The 13,549-nt window shown below is 47.1% G+C and overlaps 1 protein-coding gene across 5 annotated transcripts in view; it reads left to right on the top strand.

Moving 5' to 3' along the window:
* Positions 1-13,549, top strand: part of tp63 (tumor protein p63) — a 143,584-nt gene that overhangs the window by 121,419 nt on the left and 8,616 nt on the right. For 4 of the 5 annotated variants that reach the window (XM_078410587.1, XM_078410585.1, XM_078410586.1 and 1 more), the window contains 6 exons: positions 1,914-2,100; positions 3,033-3,148; positions 3,556-3,665; positions 4,292-4,428; positions 4,889-4,971; positions 5,672-5,796. In XM_078410587.1, the coding sequence (XP_078266713.1) occupies positions 1,914-2,100; positions 3,033-3,148; positions 3,556-3,665; positions 4,292-4,428; positions 4,889-4,971; positions 5,672-5,796 (758 nt within the window). Of the gene's footprint in view, positions 1-1,913; positions 2,101-3,032; positions 3,149-3,555; positions 3,666-4,291; positions 4,429-4,888; positions 4,972-5,671; positions 5,797-10,356; positions 12,128-13,549 lie in introns of those variants that run through there. The other variant, XM_078410590.1, reaches the window with a different exon arrangement.

Below are 13,549 nucleotides of genomic sequence, written 5' to 3'. Positions count from 1 at the left end.
TGTTACTGCCCGTTTAGCTTAATATGATGAGTGGGACGAATACTATAAACGGACAACATGGAAAGTCTGCAAATATACAGTTCTCTTTTTGCATCAACATTGTTTTGAATAGTTCTCAACGGATTTAACACCTTATGCTTCCAGTCACTGCAATTTGTTGCATTTCTGGACTGAAGGTTTTCAACAAAGAAAATTAACTGATTCTACCAAACACTAATTAAAAAGCAAAACATTCAGCTCTATTTTAAACAAATCTGTCTGCAAAATTAATTTAATTTGAATTATGTAATGTTAAGTTTGGTGACTTTAAATCAGTCTAAGTTCTTTGACAGCCTTTCACTCAGTCACGAGCCGGTGACTGGGTTCCTCAGCGTTGAGTGAAAATCTGTCTGCTAAGTCAGAAGTACAAGTAAACAAGTGACACCATTCAGAGAGCAGTGTTAGATCCTTGTTTAGTAAAAGATCTTGGAACAAGCAAACCATAATGAGGTCAAACTGAGGTATAGAATTACAGGCACAGCCAGTAGAGCAAGAAACTTAAATCGGCACAATTAATCTCATCCTTACCAACAGACCCAAGTGTGGCCATGCATTTATTGGTGAATGTTGTTGAGTCAGTTCACAATAAATGCAAAAATGCAGGGTGGTGCTTTGGTGTTATAATTGAAGCACCATTTCTTGCCTGTGTGTGTCATTGGACAAAACCCATGTTAACTAGTTGTCCACAACATGCACAGGTAGTTTGGGTATCGCGTGCACTTGACCAGCGTGTCACCGCTCTGCGGAACTGGCAAGTTGTCAGCTCTTGAACTCCACTGGTTCCAGCATCTGTGGAGGCAAAACATTTCGGGTCAGAACCCTGCATCAGAATTAATTCAAGGTTTGGGCTCAAATACAAGAAGTAGTTAAGGTGATTGCCAAACAGTTTTCAGAGTATTTTCACACCTCCTGCCAGCCTTTCATTTGTGAACCACACTTGATCCTGTAATAAATGTAATAAAAAGAAACTGCAAATGCTGTTTAATACCAAAGATAGACACCCAATGATATCCAGAGATGAGCCTGACCTACACTGAGTTACTCCTGCACTTTGCATCTATCTTTAGATCCAGAATAAGTTGTTTTGCCATATTCACACTCCCTGTATCATTCCAAGCCAGGGTGGAGTAACCACAGTTACCATGACTGAAACAGTCTACACCTCTACCCCCTTGCACTCACAGACAGAACCCTGAGAAAACACCTGCTGCTTTGATGGATTTCTGTTTTCTGCAATTGATCGCATACACAGGAGAAAGGCCAGGTCAACCACGCGATGCTGACAGTGGGTATATCAGTGACGAGGATGCAGCCTCACTGACAGGCAACCTCTCCCCTCCCCAAGCTTCTGCCGCCACACACAGCTCGCCGGGAGCTTCTGCCGCTCGTAATGGAACGGTAGTACTTCACATGAAAAAAGTTGTAACTCCACTTCATCCTGTGTCTTCACACCAATCCTCTACTCCTACAGACATTCAGCCAAGCTCATCTGCAGCTCGCAGCGCATGGAACCTGAACACATTGATACAGTTATCTGAGCTCCTGGTGAAATTGATTATTGACACTGTATGTGCTTGTTAAGTTCCAGCTCAAATATAATGAAGAATGTAGAACAGTAAACATAGAAACAGGCCCTTCGGCCCATAATGTCCATACCGGACATGATGCCAGGTTAAACTAATCTCCTCTGCCAATAAGAACATTGAACAGTGCAATGGAATTTATAAACTCGTGCACTTTTTGAAATATTGTGTACTAATGCAAGCTGGTGTGATTATCGTTTGTGCTCATTGAGCAACAACGTCAGAGATTTGGCGAATGAGCTCATGTCGGTGCTTCTCAATGACCCACCCTGTCGTTCTCCTTTCCTGCAGTATTCTCCAGAACTGAAGAAGCTGTACTGTCAGATTGCCAAGACTTGCCCCATCCAGATCAAAGTGATGACGCAGCCACCACAAGGAGCTGTGATCAGAGCCATGCCTGTGTACAAGAAGGCGGAACATGTCACGGAGGTGGTGAAACGTTGCCCGAACCATGAGCTCAGCCGGGAGTTCAATGATGGTAATGCCCTGAACGATTCTTTAAATCAGCTTCTGAGAGGTGTTTGGAAATGTTAGGTCATTCAGAATGGCACGCACTAGAATGTCTGGAAGTTCCAATCACATCCATTACTTGCACATCATGTGCAGACAGACGATGGAGTACTACTGTCGAAACACACCACCTCAAAGGCCAAACATTGGCAATACTCGCATAGGGACCGCTGTTCATCCAGTAAGTTCCCTTCTCAATAGGTTCAGTCGCACCATAGCAAATAGGTCACAGAGTGACTGCTGCTTCAGAACTTGATGTGGGGCGGAAAATACTGAAAGGTTTCCAATTCATGGTAAATTTTGATGCCATTGACTCCTTACTATCAGGTCTGCTCTCCACATGGAGTCACATAATCCATTTTGGGGACATTGAGATTGTGACATTACAGGCTGCATGTACGAGCCCACAGTGTTGCTGGTGTAATCATTGGACACTGAGCTGAAAATAGGTGATGCTTCAACATTATGTCCAGACTAACTCAAGTGCTTACGATGAGTTTCCAATAGCAAATTCAGGTTTGACTGTAGCTGCAGCCAACGTTTAACCAGTTTGTACAACTACACTGAGGAGCAGCCTTCTGATCCGTTGAATGCATGGAGCATGCTGGCTGCATGCATTGGAGCCACTCCTGGGGCTATTCTGCCTCTTACCTTAGGCTCTTATTATATCAGGGCAGTTGGAGATGGTATTTTCAAAAGCACCATTTATTAAGGGGAAAATATTAAGGGGGGGGCGTTGTGCCACATAAGAGCTAATGGAGGGCTGTAGGCTGCTGAATGATGTGCATGATGTTAACCAGGTGCATATATCTATATGGCAGAGTGAAAGGGTATAGGGGTGTTTTAAATGACTGAATTATTCCCCTTTGTTCCCTTTCAACTGGAGTGTTGTTCTTGCAGGTCAAGTGGCCCCACCTAGCCACCTGATCCGAGTGGAGGGGAGCAGCCATGCTCAGTACGTGGAGGATCCCATCACGGGGCGGCAGAGCGTCATGGTACCCTATGAGCCTCCACAGGTAAGGCACCCTCCATCCCAGCCTGGGCCATCGCCACAAGGGTGAAGCAGCCCCACTGCTTGTACGCTGGCACCCGAACTAAGCTGTACATAGTATCGGTGATTATTAACCTTTAGCACCAATTTATTTTACTGATGCAGTTTGAATTCAGTTCCAAGAAAAATTGCCAGAGTACAAGTCAGACAATTAATCTGCTACAGTCGGTTTTTACCTTGCTGGTAAAGTTTAGAAATGCATTAAACAAGTAATCAGTGCCACGTCAACTGCCCTCACTATGTGGTGTGAGCGGAAAGGCTCTAAAGAGATTGAAGCAGCTTCGGTGTTAGGCGGAGTTCAGTGTGACCAAGCTTCACCATCGTGTTGCTGGAGTGTTAGACTCACGACTCTCTGTTTTCCTCTTGCTCCAGGTCGGCACAGAGTTCACCACCATTCTGTACAACTTCATGTGTAACAGCAGCTGTGTGGGAGGAATGAATCGCCGGCCCATCCTCATCATCGTCACCCTGGAGAACAGGGAGTAAGTAGCTCCACTCCTCCTCCCTTGGCTTGTAACACCTCCCCATAAGACTTGGCTTTTCCAACTCTCAGCTGCGCGCTCCTGGTTGCTGATCTTTCCAGCTTGGAACCTCAGCTCCATGCTTCCCAGTCGGTGTGAGAGTGGAAGACTGAAAAGGGCAGGTGAGCAAGAGGGGGACTGAAAGCACTGTTCTGGGTTTTGTTGCTGCCGATCACGTTCACAGTAACACTGCGGAGGTGTAGTAGTGAGTTACCTGCTGACCACAGGCCGGATGGGGGGTGGAGTTTGGGGGGCGGTTGTTGGCTGATGCTGATGCTGGCAAGCATACCAGGCAGAGGGAGAGCTCCCCAGGGAGTGCCCTACTCACTTAACAAAGCATTGAAGGAGCTTCTGCTGGCTGTGTGCCCTGCTTGTCCTCTGCTTCTATAAACAGCAGCATTCGTGTATTCGTGTTGTGCCTCTAGGTTAGTAAAATATCCTTGGTGCTGGATGTGAGCAACATCAGATACTCCAGGCATCTGTAACCAGAGGTCTTGCCAGTGTCTTGGCTCCTCTGTACAACCGTTGTATTATATGTAGTTGGAGAGCCTTGTTGTGATGTTCATGTCTCGTTCTCCTGTGTCCAGTGGCCAGGTGCTGGGACGCCGCTGCTTTGAAGCCCGTATCTGTGCTTGCCCTGGCCGTGACCGTAAGGCAGATGAGGACAGCATCCGCAAGCAGCAGGTGACCGAAGGAGTAAAAGGCGTTGACAGCACCAAACGACGTAAGTAAAATTGGATTGTGGAGCATTGGCCTCTCTCTGTCCACTAGAATCTGCCTCAGGCACAGACCATTGTGTGGACAGGACCGGGAGACTAGTACAGAATATTCTACTCGCCCCGACTGTTTAGGATGGTTTCCTATGGTCAAAACCTTTTGAAAACCCTGGCTACAGAAAAAATAGTGGCTTACTACTGTAGTGGCTTACTACTGTATACAACTCTACCTGTTGTCAGCACAAGGGGTCAACATCACGTTTATCCTATGGTTGCACATTTCCTCAGAGCTGCCCAACTTTGCTGCTGAGAATGTAGCAATGACATGTGCCCCTCCCCTGTCATAACAGTTGGGGGCTTGATGTGACCAATGAAACTTCCTCAGGAACTGGAGACAGGTGATACTGGTGTTGGTGTATGTGTGCTGATGGTAGCACTTAGTGAAGCTCTTTGTAATCTCTCTTGCAGTCCGTCATGTGAACCAGGGCATCCAGGTGGCCTCCATCAGTAAGAAACGGCGACCAGGAGAAGAGGAGCTCTTCTATTTACCAGTAAGTTCCAGTTCTATGATGTCATTCCGATATGTGTGTGTGATCTATTCACCTTACTTCAATCAGACGTGCCAAACACTTTCCGAAGAATGTGTGCTGGTTCACTTTGGAAAATGAAAAATATCAGTTTTCTCCTGGGATATCCCCAACAATCTTTGTGCTTCCATTTTATCATCGTATTTGTCTTGAGATGTTTTACCTCAGCTGAATCAGGCACCAAGCTGCGTGTTATCAGTAAATGTCAAATGGGTGGTGAGAAAGTCCACAGTTATACAGTCCACAGTCATACAGTCCACCATGTTTGTGCCGACTGTTTTATTTATCGCCTTTTTATATCCATTCTTTTCCAGAATTCTCCAGTTCCAATTGTGTTGCACAAAATCTCCTATATATGTTCCCTATAGACTCCCTGCCCCATGGCAGTTCAATGCAATGGTGTAGGTCATTGCAACCCCTCAGCATGGTGCTCCAGCACATTTCCAGCCTATTTTCTCTACACAGCTCTACTAGTCTACCGTCTGGTCTTTGCCCTGAATCCGCTGTTCTGCTGTGGTTGCACATCTCTGTGCTGTTGCTGCCCCTCTCCTCCAGCACCATCCCTGAAGCCAAACCCTTTGATGCCTTTTGGATGATGAGGCCTGTGTGACTGCCGGTGAACTTTGCTATGGGAGCTGATTGTTGCATACTTTTTGATTTACAGATAAAAGGACGGGACACTTATGAAATGTTGCTGAAAATTAAGGAGTCACTTGAACTGATGCAGCAGTTGCCACAGCACACCATCGAGAGCTACCGGCAGCAGCAGCAACTTTTGCTGCAGAAACAGTGAGTTATTAGAGCATCACAACCTCAAAGCTTTATAGAAAATAACAGCTGACAGCAGGCTGCTGCTGGTCATCATAGCAGGCATGTGTACAATTTTATCCATCCATCATTGGCCCGTCACTCAGTTCGTGCCTTAAAATCTCTCAGAGTTTCGGTCTGAGGCAAATTCACTGAGGCAATCCATTTCCTACATTCACTGTGGGGGATCATGGACCTCCAGCATGCAATAGGCCCCACGTAAAATGGGGAGGAGCAAGTGGCAGGCACTCAAAGACAAGGAAATGTCGAGAGGCAAGACCAGAAAGAACTGAGAGGCAGAATATTCAAGACAAGAGTGTATATTGTTATATGTCCCAGACAGAATAATGAAATTCAATGCCCCCCCCCCCCCAAGTATATGTAGTTCATTGCTTATTCGTAGTGTTTAATAGCCTATTGGTTGTAGGGAAGAAGCTCTTCCTGAACTTGGACTTTACAGTTTTCATTCTCCTATATCTGTAGGAGTGAAATGAGACCAGGGCTGATGTGAGTCTCTGATGCTACTGGCTGTTTTCCTGTAAAAGTGAAACAATATGTTAGAGGAACTCAGCTGGTCAGGCAGCATTGTGGAGGGAATGGACAGGCGACGTTTCAGGTCTGGTCTGAAGAACATAACATAACATAACAAAACTTTATTGTCACTCGGCACAACACCGAACGAAATTTCAGCAGTCACAGCAAAAAAAGAAAAGAACACAGGACACACGACCCCAACACAAACATCCATCACAGTGACTTCAAACACCCCCTCACTGTGATGGAGGCAACAAAACTTCCACTCTCCTCCCCCCGCACCCACGGACAGACAGCTCGACCCCTACCGAGGCAACCGACACGCACAGCCCCCGCAAGGGGATGGAAGGCCCCGCGGCCGAGCCGCACCGGGCACTGAAACGTCCCGCGGCCGCACCGGGCGATGTTAAGTCCAGCGGCCGAGCCGCATCGGGCACTGAAACGTCCCGCGGCCGAGCCGCACCAGGCACCGAAACGTCCCGCGGCCGAGCCGCGCTGGCGATGTTAAGTCCCGCAGCCGAGCCGCACCGGGCACCGAAACGTCCCGCAGCCGAGCCGCACCGGGCACTGAAACGTCCCGCAGCCGAGCCGCGCCGGCGATGTTAAGTCCCGCAGCCGAGCCGCGCCGGCGATGTTAAGTCCCGCAGCCGAGCCGCACCGGGCACTGAAACGTCCCGCAGCCGATCCGCGCTGGCGATGTTAAGTCCCGCAGATGAGCCGTGCCGGGCACTGAAACGTCCCGCAGCCGAGCCGCACCGGGCACTGAAACGTCCCGCAGCCGAGCCGCGCCGGCGATGTTAAGTCCCGCAGCCGAGCCGCACCGGGCACTGAAACGTCCCGCAGCCGATCCGCGCTGGCGATGTTAAGTCCCGCAGATGAGCCGTGCCGGGCACTGAAACGTCCCGCAGCCGAGCCGCACCGGGCACTGAAACGTCCCGCAGCCGAGCCGCGCCGGCGATGTTAAGTCCCGCAGCCGAGCCGCGCCGGCGATGTTAAGTCCAGCGGCCGAGCCGCGCCGGGCGATGGAAGGCCCCGCGGGCGAGCTGCGTCCCGGGGAAGAGACCTAATAAAAGAAAGGTTTCCCCCGCCCCACCCCCCCCCCCCCCACACATACACAGCCAAAAACAGAAACAAAAACCATCCCAACACCGACACAAACAAAAAAAAAAGAAAAAAAGACAAACAGACTGCCAGAGAGCCGCAGCCGTTAGCTCCCAACTCAACGTTGTTTTCCCATTCTCTCCACAGATGCTGCTTGACCAGCTGAGTTCCTCCAGCAGGTTGTGATTTGTTTAAGATTCCAGCATCTGCAGTTTCTTGTGTCTAGATGCATCTCTTGTCTTGGAAAGGTGGTGGGAATATTTTGTTTCAATATTCAGAAATTCCTGAACGGTTTGTGTAGCCAGCCCCCACCTACACAGTAGTAGCTTTGTAACTGTGTGAGATGGCTGTTTAGAAAGTATAGGGTGTGCCACAGTGACACTTCCTTATCTCAGCACAAAATTGATCCACAGGCACGGGGCCATTACATTTGGTTATGGGAGATCTGGGCCTACTTGGTTTACTTTAGACTTTAGAAGTATAGCGTGGAAAAAGGCCCTTTGTTCACTGAGACGCACCAACCAGCAATCACCCTGTACACTAGCACTATCCTACACACTAGGGACAATTTACAGAAGCCAATTCATCTACAAACCTGTATATCTTTGGAGTGTGGGAGAAAAACACACATGGTCACGGGAAGAACGTACAAAATCTGTACAGACCGTACCTATAGTCAGGATCGAGCTCACCTCTGGAGTTGTAAGGCAGCAACTCTACTGCTGTGCCACCAAATGTGCAGGAAAGGCTAGAAGGAAGTATAATGGTGATTCACAAAAGAAGTTAAGAGGTTCTTCAGTGTGTTTGATCATCAGTGTTGAGAGCATCATTGCTTTAAAGTCCGAAGGGATTGAAACAAAGTGTTTGGGGAAACGACGGCATTCCATGAATTGTTAGTGCTGGAAACCATTAATACTGGCCACCAATTCAGAATTAGTTAATTGTCCAGCTCTCTGGGGAACTGTAACTTTATCAAGAAGCTGCCCTTCATCAAGCAGAACTCAATCTAATCTTCATGCAACAAAATCTTAGAAACATGGGGAGGGGGTTGGGATGTGGGGTGGTTGGGGGGTTTGGTGTACTAGGCTTGTCCTGAGTGCGTGGTCATCAAAGGTTCCCCTCCTCTCATTGCCTTTTCCCTAATGGCTCCTGCAATGCAAGTACAACTGCATTCACTGGAGCTTTTGAGCAGTTGGCATTCCTGTGGTTGAAGGAGGCAATTTAAATGGATGAGATTTATCTTTAGAATCACACAATTGTGTCTGTCAAATCTTCACTTGTAAGATGACAAAATGCTGCAGTGTGCTGGCGTGAGTGCCTTATCTCCACTATCAAGTGTCTGATTTCCTTTTGTTTATTGGTTTTAGTTGCTGGTTGCTGCTCAGGCTGTTTCTTCTGATTGTCACTTTTTCTTTGATCTCTCCTCCATGATCATGACGATTTGCTGTGTGTGAGAGACTGCCTTGTCTGCTCCTGTTGAAACACTGCCACACTGCTTTCTGCGGTGGGTTTGCTGGGGTCTAGAGAGGCTAGGCAGCCGCTAGATCCTAACTGACCATCAAATGATCAGTAGGGCTCGTATCCTGGGGCTGTACTTGAAACCACAGGTACGCAAGCAGAACACTGGTACAGAAATGTTGTGCAAGGCAGTGCAAGTGCAGTGTGTCAGTTAGTGCACAAGGCAGTGTACAAGTGCAGCAGATCAAGATCAGTCAACTGCTGCACCCCAACTCCATCTTGTCCCTCTCACTCACCAATCTCCATGGTTCATTACGCTGCTAGTTTCTTTCTCAATAAACAACATGGCCCTAATGCCTACAGGAGAGATGTGCACGGAGGGAACGGGCACTGAATACAGTGCTGCCGGTGTACTCGATGAAAGCCGTGTCTTTCACCACAAGGTGCCTGAAGGGGAAAGCGACTTCACTGAGTTGTTTGGTAGAATTTGAGTTGATCTCTTTTGCGTGGCAGTGTAAGTTGAACCAACAGCTGCTGCCCGGCAATCGATCTATTCTGAATCCTGGCCATGTTGTGCCAGCCTCCATCACACGTTCCTCCGAGTTCAGTAAGTGGGGCTCAGCCATACCTGGAGTCACAGAACTACACAGAACTGAAACATGCCCAACCCAGCGCAGGGGAAAGATTCAAGGCACTATTTCTTCATTTATACGGAACAAGTTATCAGTGGGTGCTGTAGTCGTGGGCACAATGGTGACGTATAACGGACAGTTGGACAGTGCATGGTTAGGAAATGATTAGTTAGGAAATTGGTAGGCATAGATTAATTGGGCCAAAGGCCCTGTATCTATCCTGTTATTTGTTTGATTCTATGACTCTAATATTTATTGCCCTAACCTCATCAATCAATTGATTGTGCATCACAAGGCCGATCCTTCGGCAAAGGCCAAGACAGTTCACTGCCCTGGTTTGTTCTGAAGGGCTCAGATACTGGACTCAGAATGTATTTCCTTTCCTCATCTACATGGGACGTTTGCAGGTCCAGGCATACACGATGATCCAACATCCGGCTAACCTCATCTAATCCTAGACTCCTCTCAGGGCCCAGCAATGTGATCACCCTGTCGCTCCTGATTGATATCAGGTGAAACCAGGGAGTTTGCAGAGAGTGCTATCAGTGGATGAAGTGAGGATTCTACAACTTAAACCCCTGACTTCTTGCTGCCCTGTGCTGTTATCTGGTAGTTTCACTGCACTCTGAGTTGCTTGAGATTTGAATCCCTCATTCAAAACTGTGCAAGTAAATCAGTTGGAACTGATTCTCTGTTCCGAAAGATATCGTCATGGTCATGGAGGTGGGCAGGTCTAGGGCTCGAAGGTCCACTCTGTCGATCCTTATCTATGTTTTCTTTTTTCTCTCTCTTTCTCTCTCCGGTTCCCTCTCTCCAGTCTGTTCAAGGCCTGCTTTCAAAACAAACACATGGAGCCAAACACTGGCAAAAGGCTGTGGCTGATGGAGAACACGCCCGCTTGCATACAGACAGAGAACAGCTTACACAACCTGGACAAAGGGGGGTGGAGCGAAGCGGCCCTAGCTCAAACCTTCCACTACTTGTAGAAAGACCATTCTCGGAGAACTGAGCTGGAGTGTTTGGAAGAGACACATTCCACAGCGAGTATCCCAGCTCAGCTTCACTGATGGGTGATATATCTGCCTTCGCTGCCTCTACCCAGTTGCTGCTGTCTTTCCATCAGCGCTTGTTACCAGTTTCAATGTTCAACATCTGCGGCTATTTCTGTAGCCCTCTCAACTGGTGTGGAATTGACTTCCGGTCCAGTGAGTGTGCGCCACTTAGCGATTACTTCTGTAACAAAATGCCAGGTGGTTATGGTTCTGGATTAGCAGGGCAGGGGCCACAAGTTCATATCCGTGCAGTCAAACACTACAAGTTGGGTACGTCATGGCCTGGCTTTTCTCACTGGCCAGGGAAGCAGTGTTCTGTAGCAAACTCCCAAATACCACAGCAAAGGCCACCTGCCGCCCAAACTCTCTTAAAGACTTCAGCATAAACCTGGGCATTGGACAGCAAATGTTGCCTTACCAGTTTTGTTCACACACTAAAGAAAGCCAGTACTCTAACTAAAGGGTGTGTACTGTTTGTAAGATTAAGGAATTGGGTGAGTCTGGTGAAAATATCTCTGGCTGTACCTTCTGAAGCTACCTGAAATGTACCATCCCAACTTGGTGCTTTTGCTCATGTGAGCAGAGGGGGAGCACCTGCTAAGTGTAATGATCAGCAATGTCTGAGAGACGTGTACAACTATGACAACATTAGTGAAGTAGTGCAGTTGCTGCATGCTGTGTTTATAAAGTCTTTGAATCTCACAGTTCACTGATGGGTCCTTTGGCCCACCATCTCTCTGCTGACCATCTAGCCATCTACACTAATCCCATGTACCCTCATTAGGATCATATCTTTCTTTACCTTACCTGAAGTGCCTGGCTATTTCCTCTGGCAGCACATCGCGGGTATCGACCACTCTTGGAGTAAAAGACAGATTATCCCTCAGGCTGTCTTTAACCCTCCTTTCGCGGTGACTATATTTCCCACTATGCGTTGGAACTCTGGCTCTCTGCCTCAATAGTGGAGTACCGTAACCTTTCACACATACTCGTACATTGACACTCAGTTGTAAATGAGCTAGATCAAAACAGTTGCTTCCTTCATTGGACATCCCTGAAACTGCCCTCTCTGCAGAGCCACCCAGGCGGTGCCAGGCTCCTCCCTTTGGCTTCAGAATTAATTAGCCACTCTCAGCAAGATCTGCAAAGGAATCTTTTGTCCAGTTTACCACATAATTTGCTCCAGAATAAAGTCCACATTACACGAGAGCGACACAAGCCAAAGATCGCCCACTAATCCCCAACAAAATTGTCCCTCAGACTTCTCCAGGAATCGTTCCTTTTCCTTGCAAGTTGCTGATAACAAGCTGGAGAAAACATTTCAGGGAATGGATTCAGCAAAAAGAGCAAAATGTGAACCAGTGCTTTAATATTTGTTGCAGGGTGGTAAACATCTTCACCTGGATCTTTAGCCACTCTTCTGTGACTGTCTGTGACTGCATCTGGAATTTTAACAATATCCCTGACTGTCTCTTATGTAACAAATATGTGAACTGTCCAATTCTGTTCCGATGTACAATAAATTAAAATCCTTTGTGCTGATTGTTTTTTTATCTTCAAATTGGTTATGAAAGCCATTCAGATGCATTGCTGCACTTTGTGTTGCTATTTCAATGTAATGCATAACTTGGGCAGAACTTCAGTTCTTGAGATCATTGAGCAAATTGTGTATTGCAGCAGAACATTAAGTGATGGGGCCTGTTTCCCTGCCCCATCTCTGATTCTAGCTGCTGCACCCTGTTGTTAGGATGGACCAGCTCCCTTCTCTTCATCATGTTTTGACCCAAGTGGCAAGAGCTAGCCTTACGGCAGAAATTCCAGTTTTATTGGAGATATTTTTTTATTTTATTGCACATTCTTTTTGTGATATTTTGCTTTTGACAGTGTTTCAATTCATGCCTAATATCCAGCAATGAGATCAAGCACTTTGCTGCTCACTTTATTAGCTGTTGATTTCTCTGGCACTCCGATCTAACGTCATTCAGCCTCAATGGTATTCTGTCCACCCTCATCAAAGTGTAAATGTGCCTGTTGCAAATATAAATGAGGTGGTCTGGGCATGATGTTGGCTGTCTTCATTCTAGAACTGGATAGAACTGTTAGATAGAGCTCTAGGGGCTAGCGGAAGCAAGGGATATGGGGAGAAGGCAGGCATGGGTTACTGATTGTGGATGATCACAATCAATGGGCCAAATGGCCTACTCCTGCACCTGTTTTTATGTTTAACTGGCTGCACACAGCCTTGCTTCTCAAAACTGCAGCAAAGATTGTAGTGGTGACTCCAGCAAACTGGTTCCTGCAAATCCATGTTCTTGGCATTGACTTCTCTGTGTTAATTTATTTTAAAGTTTTTCCTGTTGTATATTTTTTGCCAGTTACTTTTGTCCCTTGGATAGCTAATGCATTTTTCTGTAGTTAGTCTTTGGCCATTATTCAATGCGTTACAAGGAGGCCCCTCACTCCGTGTGGTGTGACCAGCCCAGGAAGGTCATACAGTGTTGACTTGTTTTACACCAAATCCGGAGCCCATTGGATGGAAATGTGTCCTTCTTGGGAACTGGCCTATGAATATCTGCTGCCTGTGTCTTGGGCTCCCTCTTGTGGGGCACAGGCAAACAGCAACTTGTGTCCTTGTACTGGGCTAGAACACTTATCTGCCACCTGTGGATGCCTGAACCAGTGGAATAAAACAGAGTTCACCTGTAAAGTAAATGAGCAAAAGCAAAGCATATCATGCAGCCACGTGTCATTTTCTTATTTAATCAAATATTTTGTCACCCAAGAGGTGGTGTTAGTATTTGGTGTGTGGGAGTAAAATACTGCAGATGCTGGAAATCTGAAATAAAAATAGAGAATGCTGGAAACACTCGGCAGGTCAGGCAGCATCTGTGGAAAGAGGAAAAATAGGATTAATGATTCAGTTCTGACAAGTCATTAAGCTGAAACAATAACTCTCTC

The sequence above is a fragment of the Rhinoraja longicauda genome, chromosome 13 (assembly GCF_053455715.1).
Source record: "Rhinoraja longicauda isolate Sanriku21f chromosome 13, sRhiLon1.1, whole genome shotgun sequence".
In the NCBI taxonomy this organism is placed as follows: domain Eukaryota; kingdom Metazoa; phylum Chordata; class Chondrichthyes; order Rajiformes; family Arhynchobatidae; genus Rhinoraja; species Rhinoraja longicauda.
This window is presented reverse-complemented; position numbering and strand designations above follow the sequence as displayed.